This window comes from Terrapene carolina, unplaced genomic scaffold (genome assembly GCF_002925995.2).
Source record: "Terrapene carolina triunguis isolate 2854851 unplaced genomic scaffold, T_m_triunguis-2.0 Scaffold66, whole genome shotgun sequence".
Lineage (NCBI taxonomy): Eukaryota > Metazoa > Chordata > Testudines > Emydidae > Terrapene > Terrapene triunguis.
In genome coordinates, this window is record NW_020664417.1 from 48878754 (window position 1) to 48894517 (window position 15764).

The 15764-nt window shown below is 45.1% G+C and overlaps 1 protein-coding gene across 1 annotated transcript in view; it reads right to left on the reverse strand.

Moving 5' to 3' along the window:
- Positions 1–15406, reverse strand: part of ZDHHC2 (zinc finger DHHC-type containing 2) — a 73019-nt gene extending 57613 nt beyond the window's left edge. Inside the window, exon 1 of the mRNA XM_024193337.3 lies at positions 15157–15406. Within this exon, the coding sequence (XP_024049105.1) occupies positions 15157–15307 (151 nt within the window). The 5' untranslated portion in view covers positions 15308–15406. The remainder of the gene's footprint in view (positions 1–15156) is intronic.
- Between the last annotated feature and the right edge of the window lie 358 nt (positions 15407–15764).

The following is a 15764-nucleotide window of genomic DNA, read 5'->3' on the forward strand; positions in this document are numbered from 1 at the left end:
CGTAGGCTGTCTGGAGCGTCCACAAGACGACTAAGCTCTTTCACAGTCCATTGTTTTTGCTAATGGGCCATTAGCCCTGTCTGGCTTTTCCATTGTTGTACCTGAAGGGCTAATTGGGGGTGACACCCAAAGTAACATATTTGAAATACAGATACATGGTCAATATTCCTAATTTCAGATACAGAAATGATACAGGCATACAAATTGAATAATCACATTCACTAAATCACAACCTTCCCAATGATACCTCACATGAGCCATCTTGCATAAAGTATATCTCAGTTATGTCATATTCATTTTCATAAAGAATATGGAGTGAAATGTCACAGCTGGTCCCCCAATATCACTATTGGCATTTCAGCATCGCCAATGGTAATCGGCCAGTCAGGAAAGAGAACCCCTGCTTGCAGCTTTCTGAACAGTCCTGTTCTTAGAGATGGGAGAGTCATGCTTCTTCCCTGACCAGCCCACGTTGATGTCAGTGAAGCATCCCCAGTGATCCACCAATACTTAAACATAGAAAAGTAGCCCTTTCTGTTGATGTACTCTGTGGCAAGGCGATCTGATGCCAAAAATAGGGATATGCATGCCATCTATTGGTCCACTGCAGTTCAAGAACCCCACTGCTGCAAATTCATCCAATATGTCCTGCACACTTGCCTGACAATGGACCCCATAATGGATTTTCCAACTACAAAATGATTTCCCATTGACCAGTAGTAATCCAATGTTGTAAGTTTCCACAGCACAATTGCCACCCATTTCTCCACTGTCAGTGCAGCTCTCATTCTGGTGTTCCTGTGCTAGAGGGCAAGGGCAAGCTCAGCACACAGATCCAAGAATGTGACCTTGCACCTCCAAAAGTTTTGCAGCCACTGCCCATCATCCCAAGCTTGCATTATGATGCAATCCCACTAAATCAGTGCTAACTTCTCAGTCCCAGAAGCAGCGCTCCACCATCTGCAACTGCTCTATGAATGCTACCAACAACCCTGGATTGGTTCTCATCGTGTCTCACAGCCATACGTCCTCTACAAAATCATTGTGTTCCTGGCTGATTAGTTCTTCTTAGGCTCTGTAAATACCGGAGGATGATGCATCTTATGCTTGCAATAATAGTAGGTTAATGGGATTTTTTTAAAACGTGCAAAAATTATGGGATATAAATGGCACTTGGATGCTGGGAAGTTGATCCCTTGCTCCCAGTCACCCCTGCATGACTCGTTTCTGCCCCACCGTGAATTGCCAAAACTTCCTAAAAGACAGCACGCTACACAATGGCAGGTTGCACTGGGATACCTACCCATGGTGCACCATACTGCATTGACAGAACCACTCCTGGTGCATATGTGTAGCACCGATGCAAGGAGCCAAGTATGCACACACACACACAGGTGATATACTAACTGCAGCAGCTTTATAGTCGATGCAAGTCACACAGGCAAAGTTTGTAGTGTAGACATGGCCTTAGCGCAGTAAATTAACAATAATCACTGCAGTTTTCTAACATTTTTTACAAATAATAAATCTTAATGAGGTGTTCTCCATAAGCAACATTATCTACACTCACTGGAAAAACTGTAAAGATTTTATTGGCAGCCATCATGGTAAAAGCTATACAAATATATTAAAATATTTACTTATTTTGGATAGCTCTCACCTCACTCGATTATTCTGCTTCACTCCAACACTCAAGAGTTGTGTTCAAATTAAACTCAGGAAAACAAAACAATCCACTTTCCACCATTCTGTACACAGTTTAATGTTCCTAATACAATAAGGTATTATCTTAAATTTATCAGCATAAACTATCACCTTATATTTGTTTAACAGGAGATATTAATATTTTCAGCCTCAAGCAAAAAAAATTAAGAAAACTTTTAAAATGTAATAGCTAAAAGCATTAAATCCAATAATGCACTTTGTCTAAATGTTTTCTTATTACTCCAGGTGCAAGAAGCTAATATATGAAAAGTTAATAAGGGCATGAATTAATAATGTCAAGCACAAGGAAAATTATAACTGTTTTACAAAAGAAATATTTGATGACTTACTCTTTTTGGTTTTAGACAGGAACAAATGCTCATTTCACATAATATACCCAAAAAATAAGAAGCTGCCATAAATGTACTGAAAACAAATCTAAAATGCACATTTATTTATAAACAAATATTTTCTATTTTATTTCACAACACTTTATTATTTGATCCTTTATGGCCTGCTAGGCACAGCTCTTCATAGGGTTTTTTCCCCTCCCCTCTTCTCCTGGGGAGTAGATATATTGCTGATACAAGAAAGTAGGTCAAGCTTACAGTGTATTGGGTCATTAGTAAATGGTAGCTTAAACACTGAAAATTTGCTGAATGGTGTAAACACTAAGCAGCAAAAGGATGTACATTTAAAGAAACATATTTCATAGAGTACTGACCCAGTTCTGTTAAAAACAGCAATTAGACACTGCATATCCAGCTCACACTGTTCACAGCTCCGTGATTCAAAATATTCAAGTTGAAATATTTCCAATATATTACACTGTCTGGGTTTTGTAATTGTTACAGTTTTCCAAACTGGGTCTTTGTTCCTTTGCAGGTATGAAATTTGTTTTTTCCTCACCCCTTTTCAAAGTTTTGAACTGCTGAGCCTCACCTCATTTCAAATCTTGTAGATTTATCAGATCTGTGCAGGTTTTCAGTCCCAAGTTTCTGATTATTATACCCAGAAAGTATTAGCCCATCTGCTCATGAAATACCCACAAATTATTTTATATTCTTCTCTCTCATTGTATTGTGTAAACATACTGTACTGCTCTTCTTCAGGTCCATTCCAATCTTTGCACCTGAGACTGTCAACATGAATCTTTCTACAAGTAAAAATAGCATATAACTTTTTAAATAATGCAAATATATATTTTTCAACTTGGAACATTATAATTTCTCAGATGAAAGTTGCAGCATAGCTAAAGTTACTGGAGGTTCCTCAATGTGGACAGGTTGACTGACAGGCAAGGAAGAACAACAGAAACAGAGACAGGGAGAGAAAACTATAAACAGATCCTATGTCCGACTGAGCAACCAACATTACTCAAAATGTACCCCTAGCAGCTTTGGGGGGGGAGAGGGGACTAGGCTAGCTGGTGAAAGAGGGCTCAGTTGCTTCTTTCAGAGTCTCTTCTGCACCCCTACCTTCAACATGGGAGCTCAATTCCTTCATGAGTTTAGGAATGGGAAGGGTAGCTGGGAGGAGGAGGAGGGAGATCTGCTGGTCTGCAGGGAAGCAGCAGGCCACTTGCTCCCATGCAGAAGCACCCTTTCCGCCTGGCTGGATTGCCATTACAAGCTCAGAGCAACAGCTCCCACCTTCCCTCCCTGGGATTAGACTAGAACTGGGATCTCTTGTGGGCACTGCCCTCAAGTCAACTTTTTGGACTGGGAAGGAATTTTCCCCTGACAAATTGGCCAGGGAAGGATGGGGTTCTTTTCACCTTCCCCTCAGCAACCCAGTGAGTAGATTAGGAGATAAAGTTCAAGTAGTCACAGCTTAGCAGGTGGTTAGCACAGGTAATTGTTTGATTGGGGTCTGGCTCCCTAAATAACCAGAACTGAAAGTGGATTTAGGGGAAGGCATCCCCTAAAGAAGCTTGAAAATAGGGCTGGCACACCTAGTGTCGGGTACAGCGAGGAAACAGCCCCTTAACACTCAGAGAGGAGAAGCTGGTGGGGTCCCAGGAACAGGCAGGGAGCAGGTATGGAAGGGTGAGGAGCTAATGGCAGGCTTCTGCCATGTGAGCAGGTTATGGAGAGAAGAATGCCCTACACTGGACAAGTTACTGCCAGATAGTTCTAGACGAGTTAAGTTTAATAAAGTTTTGGCCTTGTTAAGCCACATCCCTTGTGTCTTTTCCTTCTTCCTGTGTGTCCAGGACAGAGGACCCAAAACTGAAGAGTGATCTCTAGGAAGCTGTCATCCCCAAGTACTGTTGGGAGAGGAGGGAAAGAGGAGCTCCAAGGACAAGTAGTTCTACTGGTGATGCAGAAGAGGTGCCTGGGTCATTTGCCTCCAAACCCATGAGCTTCCTCCTGCCCACATTGACCCTTGACTACAGAATGATGGGGCAACATTTCCAGCTAAACAGTCCTCCAGAGTCTGATCATGCAGAATAAGAACAGCACAATGGAACAGGAGACCTCTCGTCTGGGTCACTTCCCACTTCCAACCAACAGAAACATCTGGCAGCTTCTGCCCCTGCTTGCAGACAACTTCCCAACTTTGCTTTCTGAATTTCATGGATCACAGGATGAGGGATCTTAGACACAGGACCCAGTACAGATTCCCATACTAATTCTGGAAGGTGAACCAAAATGCACACTGGTTGCTCTATGCCCTCCTATGCTGTTGCATATGCTGCAAGGAGTATATATTATATACAAAAAATAAGTTACAATGGAAAACTGCAACCTGCTGATCACTGATACAGCTGCCCTAACGATTTCAGAAAGAAACAAACTGTTTCTTCAAACGAACCTTACTTAGGAGGTTGAGACCATTTAAATAATAGATATTGCATTTCTCTTATTTCTTAATTTGGGGCCACAGATGAGAACCTTTTTTGGTATTTTCCGTTTGTGTCTTATCCAGGGGTGAAAGTAAGTCCAGTGACTTACCAGTACGCTGGGGCCAGCTCTGGCCCCCGGAAGGGGCGGGGCCTAGGGCAGAAGGGGGATGGCTGAGGGAGTCAGAGCCAGCCCCAGCCCACTCTGTAAGGTAAGTGCCCACCCCCCACCGGGGTAGCAGCAGCAGCCCTGGGCTCTGGGGGCTATTTAAAGGGCCCGGGGCTCCCCTGCGTCTACCGCCCCGGCCCTTTAAATAGCCGCCGGAGCCCTGGAGTAGTGGCAGTGGGGCTCCAGCGGCTATTTAAAGGGCCGGGGCGGTAGACGCAGCAGGAGCCCTGGACTTTTTAAATAGCCCCCAGAGCCCCGCAGCCCTACCCCAGGACTCCAGCAGTGGGGCTCTGGTGGCAATTTAAAAGGCCTGGGGCTCCAGCCCCTGCTGGGAGCCCCAGGCCCTTTAAATTGCCCCCTGGGGAAGCCGGGCCGCCCCGGTACGGCAAACCGGCTTTTGCCGGTAAGCCATACCGGGGCATACCGGCTTACTTTCACCTCTGGTCTTATCTATAAAACACATAAGTGACTGAGATGTACATTTACTATGTACAGTGTGGAGGATGTGTGTGTTGAAATGTTTTGCTAAAAGAATTTTTAAAAACTGCATATATGTCTAGGGTGACCAGACGTCCCAATTTTATCGGGACTGTCCCGATATTTCCTTGTTTGTCCAGCGTCCCGACCAATGTTAGGTCGGGACACTGGACAAACAAGCAAATACTCCGGAGCCCGGAAGTGCTCACCCCCTCCCCCCCCCCCCCCCACTCCGCCCCCCCCCCCCCCCCCCCCCATTGGCTCCCTCCCCGAATCCCCGCCTCTTCCCCAGGCTCGCCATTCCTCCTCCCTCCGGCGCTTGTGGAGGGAGGCCCGGGAGACGCAGGGGGAGCGCGGGGCCGGGGTGAGTGAGAGTCCGGCCTGGCCCCCAGTGCAGGCAGGACTCAGTCGGGCGGTAGGGAGGCATCGGCAGCCCAGCCCCGTTCATTCCCCTGCGGGACCCGAGCAGGACGGGGGGGCTGGGGCCACCCGCGGGATAGCACCAGCTAGGCAGCAGCCCAGACGCGACTGGCCAGGGGCTGGGCGCAGCGTGCGCGCTGCTGGGTCCCCGCAACAGGCCCGGGCTCGGGGGGTTCGGGCCCCGGGCGCCAGAGCCGCAGCCGCCGAGCTTGGCCATCGGCCGCTTCCTCCCCCCGCGGCAGTGGGAGCTGCAGCAGCGGCTGCTCCCGAGTCCCGCTGCCCGGGGGGGAGAACAGCCGCCGCCTGGCCCCGCGGGCTGCCCCCCTACTCTCCCTACTGCCCAACTGAGTCCTGCCTGCACTCGGGGCCAGGCCGGACTCTCACTCACCCCGGCCCCGCGCTTCCCCTGCGTCTCCCGGGCCTCCCTCCAGTGCTTGTGGAGGAAAGGGGTGTGTGTGTGTGTGTGTTTTTTTTGCCCTGCCCCCCGTCCCGATATTTGACTTGGGTGATCTGGTCACCCTATATATGTCTGGGTGTATCCAAACATGGGAGTGAGTTTAAAAGTAAGTTAGATAGCATTATGTGAAAACCTGGACATTTTCTCTAATTCCTACTCTTTACACTTATCAAAAAAATTCTTGCTTGCATATCTTTCAGTTTTAATAATCTGAGCTGAAGATATACTACAAGTGCTTTGTCAATTCATTATTATAAGGCAAAGTTTTATTATATATGACAACACAGGCATTTTCTTTTTTGGCTTTGAAATCGGGTACATCTTCTAGTTCAATGTTCGAAAATTGACACAAGTTATTACAGGGGCCATATCCCCCAGATTCCTGTGGCTCTAGTGCTAGGAACATAGCCTGGTGTGTTGTTTTGAATGTTTGTGGATGCACCCAACCAACATATTTTTATCCCTTTGGTTGCAAAACCCCCCAACAAAATGAAAGATTTAAGAGAAAGAGTGACTTATTATTATATTATCTATTAGATTAAATTAACAACTGAGCTATATGAAGAAAAATGATACAAAGTCTCATGGTCTGCAGCCCCCAGATTTCTATTATTATGGTTGTAGGACAATATCTTGATTTACTGAAATTAAACAAAAAGAGATAGCTGTCTAGAATTTGTGACTGCAGCCAAACAAGTTATTTTATCATGTTGGTTATGAAAACAAATACTATTGCTCCACTGTAGTTTTTTACCTTTTGTGTTTGTTCCCTCTTTTTAAAAATATTAATGTAAGGAGGTACATCCTTTTAACAACTATTTATCTTTAAATAAAAAATACTATTTGCTTTCCAACAAAAATATGTAATATATAATGTACATCACAGATTATTAAAAGGTATAATTATAAGTACCTAGTTTTTACAATTTTTTCTCCAATTATTGCGGGGGGGGGGGGGGGGGAAGAGGGGAAGACGACAACACGCATTGGCCTGCTTTAGTTAACATTCAGATTTAGATACCCATTTTTCCTTAACAGGTATCTCTGCACACATTTTAAATGCCTCTGAATTTTAGTATTTTTTCATTATCTTCATTGTGGTTCTTTATAGTTTCCAGGAATAGTGCTAGTTATCAGTCATTGGTTTAGGAGTTCTAGGCCGTACATCAAATCCTATTACCATCCCTCCTTAGATTGGGGGTCAGTCAGAGGTGAAAGTAAGCCGGTACGGTACAGTATGGCGAACCGGCAAGAGCCAGTACGCCGTGCCGGACTGCACCGGCTGCCGGAGCTGCGGCGAGGATTTAAAGGGCACTGAGCTCCGGAGCAGCCAGAGCCCCGGGCCCTTTAATTTGCCCCTGAGCCCCGGGGGCTCCCAGCCACCTCTGCAGCTGGGAGCCTGGGGTGATTTAAAGGCTCTGGGGCTCCCAGCCACAGCCGGTGCCCCAGGGCTTTTAAATCTCGAGAGGCCCCGCCTCTTCCGGGTGAGGCCACGCCCCCACTCAGGACTCCGGCTGTACTGGTAAGTCCTGTAAGTTGCTTTCACCCCTGGGGTCAGTTGTTGGAAGGAAGGAGGCCAGGCACCAGAAAAAAGGTTTATCTCATAACGTCACATCCAGTGACATCGTCACCCTTATCTCTCAATCTCATTCTGACAGAAGTCAGGGGTAAGGTACCACGTAGATAAAATATTCAATTTCACATTTTCTTCTTGATTTTAGTCAAGCTTTTAATGCAAAAAATCTATTAGAAAAAATAAAAATAATGAATTTCCATGTCCTTAAAATAAAAAGGGACACCTTAATTATAAGATTCTTTAGATAACAGCTTGTTGAAGTGAGAAAAACTCTATTTGGGATGTGAGACGATCCATTTACCCTAATGAATAAAATTATAAAGCTAATTACTAAACAAAAATTCTACACCTTTGATTCTCTCTGATATGACTTAATATTCTACATCTGAATTCACAACAAAATTTGCACATATTTTATCTTTACTGAAGTTTTGAAGCTGTAAAATGGTTTAACACTATCTGAAAATTTACTGTAACCCCTATCCTCTACACACAAAAATGCCTTTTGCGCCTTTAACAAAGTGTGCTACTGGCATTTTCATTAATCCTGATAGACTGTTTGCACTGTATTCTCCTGAACCACCCACCCTCTTTTGTTGTGATTTATTTTGTGCTGGAAGTCAGAATGAGTAGATGGAAATAAAATTCATAATAACAATTGTGTACTACTTGTGTGCTTAAACAAAACATTACCATTCTTTAGTTTAGTGTTTTAAATCCAGCCTAAATAAGTAGTCACCAAAAGCCAGTAATATCTTAATGCTGTTTGATGCGCTACATGAAGTAAATTGGCACCTTCTGTTTAGTTCCTAGTGCTGTCCATATCACAAAACCAACCACATTTGGCTAGGCTTTGCCGGATAGATCAGAAGGGACACCAAGGACTGAGTGTGCATGGCAACCAAACTATCCGCTTCATTAGGCAATCCTTAAACAAATATGTATTCAAAATCATAGCGATTACCTGGATGCATAAAGATTACTCACATTAAGAGTTTCATGATCAGGCGATCATGATCAGTTTCATGAGATCCTTTCAGAACAGAGATGAAACACTTTTGCAAATAATGTATATCATGTCGATGCTATTATGTATCAACTTGTGTAAAAGCCTTTCACCCCAACCCTATTACCAGGGGATTATAATTTCACCACTACAGAGAGTGACTTTGGGAGAAAAGAAAGCATAATATCTAAGCCTGGAAAGAATATTGTATGAGTGGAAGTTTTCCCCCCCCAACTCAATGTGATGCACTGTAAGTTGAGCAAACATCATGCTGAACATTGACTGAAAAAGAGTATTTTTCAAAGATTAGGTTTCACAAGCAGAGAATAGCAGCTCTGTAGAAATTATACTTTGAGTAGACAAAGTTCATCTCTGTTCTGAGGGCCAGCACAAGGCACATTCCCCAGTGAAGTCCTATTTGAAGGAGTTAAGTGGGATTTTAAAGATGCATACACATTTCACTGGCCCACTACGCAAGGGTTAATTTTACCCAGTTGAAGTTATAAGAGTTCTACAAACGTGTAAGTGTTCAAAGTTTTAGGAGAAGGAAAAATACAGTGCTTCCAAAATATGGTAGTATCATTAACACAAACTTTCAGATCTCAGGTCAAACTGGATCTTCCTCCACCCAAATGTGAAAGTCCAATTAAAGTTCTAATACCTTTTTCTATGTTCTGGTGTATGAATCCCTACAGCAGAAACACCCTCAATCTCTCTCTCCCCAAAATAGTAAAAACAATTTTGAAAAATTCTCCTTTTAAAAAAATACAACTATTTATAGATAGCTGCTGTATAATGCTTCCTCTTTACATATTTCTAACCAAAGTAACATTTGAACCATTTGTGAATATCTGCTTTTGTATTCTAAAATAAGAAACCATGCATTTATTAAAATAAATGGTGATTCTCCGTCTTTCCCTGAGCAATATGGTAAACCTTAGAATTAAATTCAGCAATATTTAGAAACTTGTTAAACTGGACAAACAACAGCTGATTTGTTTTTGTCTTGGTAGCCTGGCCTTGAACTTTGGTCAATGTTACTTTCATTTTAACTATAAATCTATTCCTAGCTAGACTGGAAGATTTAGAGTTGAAGTAAGGAGAAGTAAGCAAATTTGTTTTCTTCATGTACCTACAAAAGAGCTTACTAAACGTAGGATAGTAGTATTATTGCCAGCTCTGGTTTTCCTTGTACAAAGGTGGGGTGGGATGGAGTAGAGAAAGAAGATTCCACTTCAATCTACTATTTTCACTTACTAAGTTGCAAGTTCACTGTTTTTCAATGTTCAAAACATATATGTACGGATTGTACCTAGCTTACATTCTTTTCCCCAGTTTTTTAAAAGTTATAATCAACTCTCATAATATGTCATTGAACCTAATAAGCTGACAGAGAACAACAATGAAGAACAAGGCAAATATTTAAAAATTCTCTAATTTAATGCTTATGCTTTTACAGATGTAATCCACTGTAGGCACAAGTGACTGAATTTAGATGTCTCTCTCACTATGCCCACAAATCTAGTATAAATTATTTCATTTGTACCTACAATTTTGCCTGGAAATGAATGTAAGTGCAAAATCAGAGGCCACGCTGAAACTTAAAATCTCACACAAGGAATTTAATAGCCTTATTTTTAAAAAGTACTGAGTACTCACAACTACTACTGAATTCAATAGGAGTTGCGGCAATCTATGCAAATCAGAACTTAAGTGATTTGCCAAAAGTCACATAGCAAGTCAGTGGCAGAGCTAGATTAGACCCTTGGAGATCCTGGCACCAGGTCTCAACTAGTCCAGGAGAACATGTTGCCCCTTCAGTAATGTATTTTTTAATTTACTCTTAGATGTGGGAAAACTGGTATCACAAATTATTAATATTTTAAAATAGCAAGTCACCAAGATTTCTGATTAGAACTGGGTGCTATTTAGTAGTATCTTGTGAAGTCCACAAAACACAAGATCAGTGCAAAAAAAATTATATTTCAGTAAGTCACTAAGTAACATATTCAGGCCTCAGGGACTGTGAAGATTTAGAGTTTTGTACTGTTGTGTTTAGTTGATAACTTTTTACAATTTAAGTCTGTGTACATTTAGCCCCTCTTCCAACTCCTGTAAAATAAATCCACGTATGTGCATACTGCTTGGGTATGAAATAGTTTGACACTGAACTACGTCCACCTGCACTTCCTCCTAGGAGATGTAATTCAAGTACAACAAGCCCACATTTTATCCTATAGGCCAGGCTTGTTGGCCAGACTACATCTCCCATGATGGAGCCTCACAGCACATCATGTCAGACACATGGTTGAGGTATATTGTGAGAGATGCAGCCTTGCTGAAAAGCCCACCCCACAGAAGAGAACATAGAGAAGAGGCACCACAGCAACTCAGAAGGATGTGGTTTAAAGTCAAACTAAGTCAAAATGAAACATTTTCTTTCAATCCAAAGTGTTGAAAAGAAATGTTTCAATATTTCCAAACTGAGAGTGCAAATGTTCATCTCAAAAACCAAAACGTTCAACTTTTCACTGAAAAACCAAAACACTCCAAACCCAGAAATTTTCCACAGAAAGGAAACACTTTTTGCAAAAAAAGTTTTTGTTGTAAACCCAATTTTCCACTGAAAAACAGTTTTGATGGAATTTTTTTAACCAGCCTTCTAAATATTTCCTAATTACTAGAGAGGAAGGTGTTTAATAATCCACAAATAGACCCTCGTGTACTAGAAAACTTGCAGGTTAATGGAGGAGGTGGCATTGCAAGCTGCCATAAAACAACTTGTGAAGATGAGGATTAAAAGAAGCATATACATTGATCTAGACATGAGTCACCTAACAATTTTCAGTAAGAAGTTTGTACTTGAAAAATTACAGTACAGTACTGCACATATAGAAAAGGAGTGATGTAACTGGGAACAACAGCCACTTCCTCAAACGAATATTTATCTTTAGCCATGGCCTTCAACATGACATCCAGAAAAAGTCAGAGAAAGCAGCTTCACGTTAGAACTACCAAGTCTTCAAGAGTCATTAAAAAAGTTAAGATTTAACTATTTGTATCATATTCTGTAATAACTAGTGTTCATGGAATTGAAGCCTTTCCAAATAATCAATGGATCTTGTAGTTATCACACTCCTGGGCTTTGGTGTTAAATCAACAAAGAAGCAGTTCACTGCCTTGTAAAACTACTCCACTAAGAATGTCAAAATACTTACTAAAGGCACAGCTAAAGAGATTTATCATCATGATGTTATGTTTTTACCTTAATTCTTCAGTTTTGCTTTATACATCATAAAATTATTAACTCTTATACAGAGCCCTTGGTACAATTCTACAAGGTATTAAGCACCAACTAATTTGACTTCAAAATATCACTTAATGACTAGGCAATATCACTTAATAACTAAGCCAGATATGCCTAAGTCTAGTTTATTAGCTAGGGTGCAATCTATCTTTTTTATAAGCACCTTTATTAGATAATACAAGTAACAGGAAGTCTGTGACTGAAATGGTCTATAACAGAGAAAGAGAAAATTAATGCTTATATTAATGAACATAACTTTTAGCAGTATCATTAGGGTTCTTCCTAGCACCTGTAACCACAATGACCACCTGTGACAATCAGGGTCCAGACACCTGAAGAGAACAGGTTTGATCTGAACCCAAAAAAATAAGCAGTTAAACCAACTTGATGGCATACTACGTTATTTCACTGTAAAAGTGTATTGAGCAAGATCTTTTATGAAAGCTTGCAATGCACTGAACACAAGTCATTGTGAGATATGTATACAAGTTACAGTTACGAATATCTGTATGTATATGTAGAAAATTGTAACTGTGGTGCAACTTCAGCATCACCTCACAATAGGGCAGTGAAGCAATCAGGCAGAGAGAGGTTACTTCCCCAGATGAGACTGCTTCTAGCACCTAGTCATTGTCCAGCGCAGGAAAAAACAATGAAGAAACAAAGCAAATGAGAACAGCTTGAAACTGAAAAGAAAACCCCAGTCTTTGAAAACTAAGAAAAGAGGGAGCTCTCCCGCTGGCATAAAGTGTTGGTAGCCAGGAACAGATTTACCATGAAACACACCATGTGGTGGCACGGGGCCCCCAATGAGAGCGCGGCCCCCAAAATGCAGGACAAATCTCATCTGACAACCTGCCCGAGTCCCGGCCGGTGGCACAGCAGGGCTCAGACAGGCAGGCTGCCTGCATGCCATGGCCCCATGCCACTCCCGGAAGCGGCCGGCTGCTGGCATTCTCTGGCGGGGGGAGGGTCCGCATGCTGCCCCTGCCCCGGGGGGCACACGGAGACTTGCTGCCTCCCTCCCACAAGGGGCATGCAGAGCTGTGCCAGCAGCAGCACAGCAGAGCTAAGGCTTCTCCCTGCCCGCTCTGCCTCCCTCCCTCCGTGCCACGCCACTCCCGGAAGCGGCTGGCATGTCCCTGCGGCCCCTGGAGGGGGGGGTGTCTCCATGTGCTGCCCCTGCCCCGAGCACCGACTCCGCAGCTCCCATTGGCCGGGAACTGCGACCAATGGGAGCCGCGGGAGCAGCACTTGCGGGCAGTGGCGCGCAGAGATCCCCTGGCCCTCCCCACCAGGATCCACTGCCAGAGGGGTGGTGTGTGCCGGTCGCTTTAAGAGCTGCGCCATCCGAGGTAAGCGCTGACCCCCTGACTTCCTCCCACACCACAACCCCTTGCCTCAGCTGAGAGCCCGCACCCAAACTTCCTCCCAGAGCCCACACCCCTCACCACCCCAATCCCCTGTCACAGCCCAGAGCCCACACCCAGCACCCAAACTTTTCCCAGAGCCTGACCCCCACACCTCCTCCTGCACCCTAACCCCCTGCCCCAATCAAGGTACCTCACTTCATATTCATTTATTTCCCATTACTTATAATATAGGAAGAGGAAGAAGAAAAAAATGAAAAACGGGGGAAGAGATAAAAGAGAATGTTCTTTTTCTTGGCTGGATCCCGAGGGGGGCCCCCAAAAATGAAGTTGTGCACAGGGCCCCACTAACTCTAAATCCACCACTGGCGGTAGCTATGTCACCAGGAGACGCTCTCCCACTGGCATAATGCTGTCCATACCAGCGCTGCTGTCAGTGAAACTTACATTGGTGGTGGTGGTCGTGGTGGTGAGGGGGTGTTTTTTCACACCCCTGACCGACAAAAGTTTTGCCAACAAAAGTGCTAGTGTACACAAAGCCTTAGTGCAAATAGAGTTATGAAAAGAGCTACTGTTCACATACCATTAAGGGAATGCACCCCAAGGGTTCTGTTTAATTAATATAACCGTTGTATCTGACGAAGTGGGTTTTTTACCTACTGAAGCTTATGCCCAAATAAATCTGTTCGTCTTTAAGGTGCCACTGGACTCCTCAATGTTTTTGTGGATATAGACTAACACAGCTACCCCTCTGATACTTGAAACGGTTATAATGTAACACATAAAATAGATGGGAATACTTAGCATAACTGTGTAATTTAAGTACTGTATATTGTTTTAAAAGGGGAATGGGATCTAGACAATACTAAAAATGGGCCTTAACTGTAATGTCAGATCCAAAATTCCCACAGCATTTTTAAATGTTTGGTCTGGGATTTTGGTCTGGGGTGAACTCTAGGCAAAATACTATATGACAGAGAAAAATATCATGCCCTCTATAGGTGTTCCGCAAAACAGTTTCAAGGTGTATTTGAACATTAACACAAATTCTAAAGCGCTTTGTTCACTCAATTAGCTACTTATTGACTTGCAGATAGATGTTGTAGTGGGTTGATGATACTAAATCAGCATGCACAGTATTTTCACCACCATCAATACTTACAAATTCACAACAACAACTAATTCAGGAGTCACTGCTTATGACAAAGGCTACTCTAGGAGGAACTACGCTATTTGATTACAGCTGAATCTCGAACCACGCATCTCTTCTCCACACAGCCCTGCCAACCTAAAATCCTTTGCTGTCTTACTGGTCTCCTAGGTTCAGCTACACTGCGATGCGCACAAGCCTGGCAAAGCACGTCTCTGACAAAGAAACACCCACAAGGAGAAGGGGACCAGGAAGAGACCCAGGAACTGGGCGCTCAGCCACGGGAGCACTTCCCGAGCGCCTCCGCCACCATCGCCCGGGGCACAGGGTCCAGAGGCGGGCTCTGGCTCTCTCTCGGGGCGCGCCTGGGGCTTGCGGGGAGCGGATCCTGCTCAGCTCGGCAGAGGAAAGGCGAAGGCCATAAGCCGCCAGCCGGGCCCGGAAGCCTTCTAGCACAGGGCCATGCTCGTGTTTGCACAGTCACACCGCCCCACGCGGGGCGGCGGGGCGGGCCGGGCTCAGCACAGCCCGGCAGATACATCCCAAACTCCTGGGCACCCGCCGAGCCCGGCTGTCCCCCGGCGCGGGGTTGGGGGTTTTGTCCCCTTGCCCTCCCGTGGGTCGCCGCTGCGGGGGAAGGGGTGGGGTCCCTGGCAGGCCGCGGGCCCCACTCACGCAGGCAGAGCTGGGTGACATAGGCGTAGTAGGACCAGCAGAGGATGCTGGAGATGAACAGCACCGGCACCCAGTAGAGCAGCCGCTGGCAGCGCCGCCTCACACCGCCCCGCGTCCCCGCCGCCGGCGCCGCCATCTTCCCGCACCGCATGCCAGCCACTAGCCCCGGGCCCTAGCAGCGCAGCAGCCCAGCCGAGCCGCCGCAGCCTCCTGCCAACGCGGGGAGGGCGCGGCGCCTGTGCCTGCCTCCCTCCCGACTGGCTCCTCCAGCAGGCGGCGCCGCGCCGGGGCTGCTCCGCCCCCGCCGCTTCCACAGCCAGCCAGTCACGGGCCCCCGCCTACCCCCGGGCATGGGAAGGGAGCGGGCGGAGCCGCCCCGCGGAATGAGGCTGGGAGCCCATAGGGCACAGACAGCGAGGAAATGGGGCGGGGGCAGGGTCGTTTGCTCCCACCTACCCCTATAACAGCTCCAGGCCGAGGGGGTCCCTGTACCCCCCTGGGCAGAGGGGTAGTGGTGGTGGTGGTGGTGGTGGTCAGTTCCCCCCGCCTCAGCCCCTCATTAGGGCCTCGCTCGGAGGGAGGGAAACCCGGAGCTTGATTTTCGCTTA